This window comes from Penaeus monodon, chromosome 30 (assembly GCF_015228065.2).
Source record: "Penaeus monodon isolate SGIC_2016 chromosome 30, NSTDA_Pmon_1, whole genome shotgun sequence".
In the NCBI taxonomy this organism is placed as follows: Eukaryota; Metazoa; Arthropoda; class Malacostraca; order Decapoda; family Penaeidae; genus Penaeus; species Penaeus monodon.
The window spans coordinates 5,402,231-5,402,648 of NC_051415.1; the positions used below are offsets into that span (position 1 = coordinate 5,402,231).

Genomic DNA, 418 nt, shown 5'->3' on the forward strand with positions numbered 1-418 from the left:
AGGCAGTTCAAGGAGGCCGCCATCAAGAGATACTTCACCAACCAGAACATGGCGCAGTATTTCTACTCGATGATCGCTGATTATTTCCTGGGCACTTGGGGCGGAGGAATACCCAAGCCTTTCAAGTACACGGAGATCCAGAGGCATAGGTAGGGAGGTATGGTGACTGGTAGGGTAATGGGAATGGTGAATGGTATGGTGTTTAGGATTAGGAGATCCAGAGGCATAGGTAAGGAGGTATGGTGACTGGTAGGGTAATGGGAATGGTGAATGGTATGGTGTTTAGGATTAGGAGATCCAGAGGCATAGGTAAGGAGGTATGGTGACTGGTATAGTGTTTAGGATTAGGAGATCCAGAGACATAAAGGGTGGTTGGTGTGGGTTTTGCAATGTAAGCAGTCTTTGATTATCTTTTCAT

General features: G+C 46.7%; 1 protein-coding gene across 1 annotated transcript in view; it reads left to right on the forward strand.

Moving 5' to 3' along the window:
* The window catches only part of LOC119592277 (NACHT and WD repeat domain-containing protein 2-like), a 51,166-nt gene that overhangs the window by 32,817 nt on the left and 17,931 nt on the right, over positions 1–418 (forward strand). Inside the window, exon 15 of the mRNA XM_037941108.1 lies at positions 3–149. Within this exon, the coding sequence (XP_037797036.1) occupies positions 3–149 (147 nt within the window). The remainder of the gene's footprint in view (positions 1–2; positions 150–418) is intronic.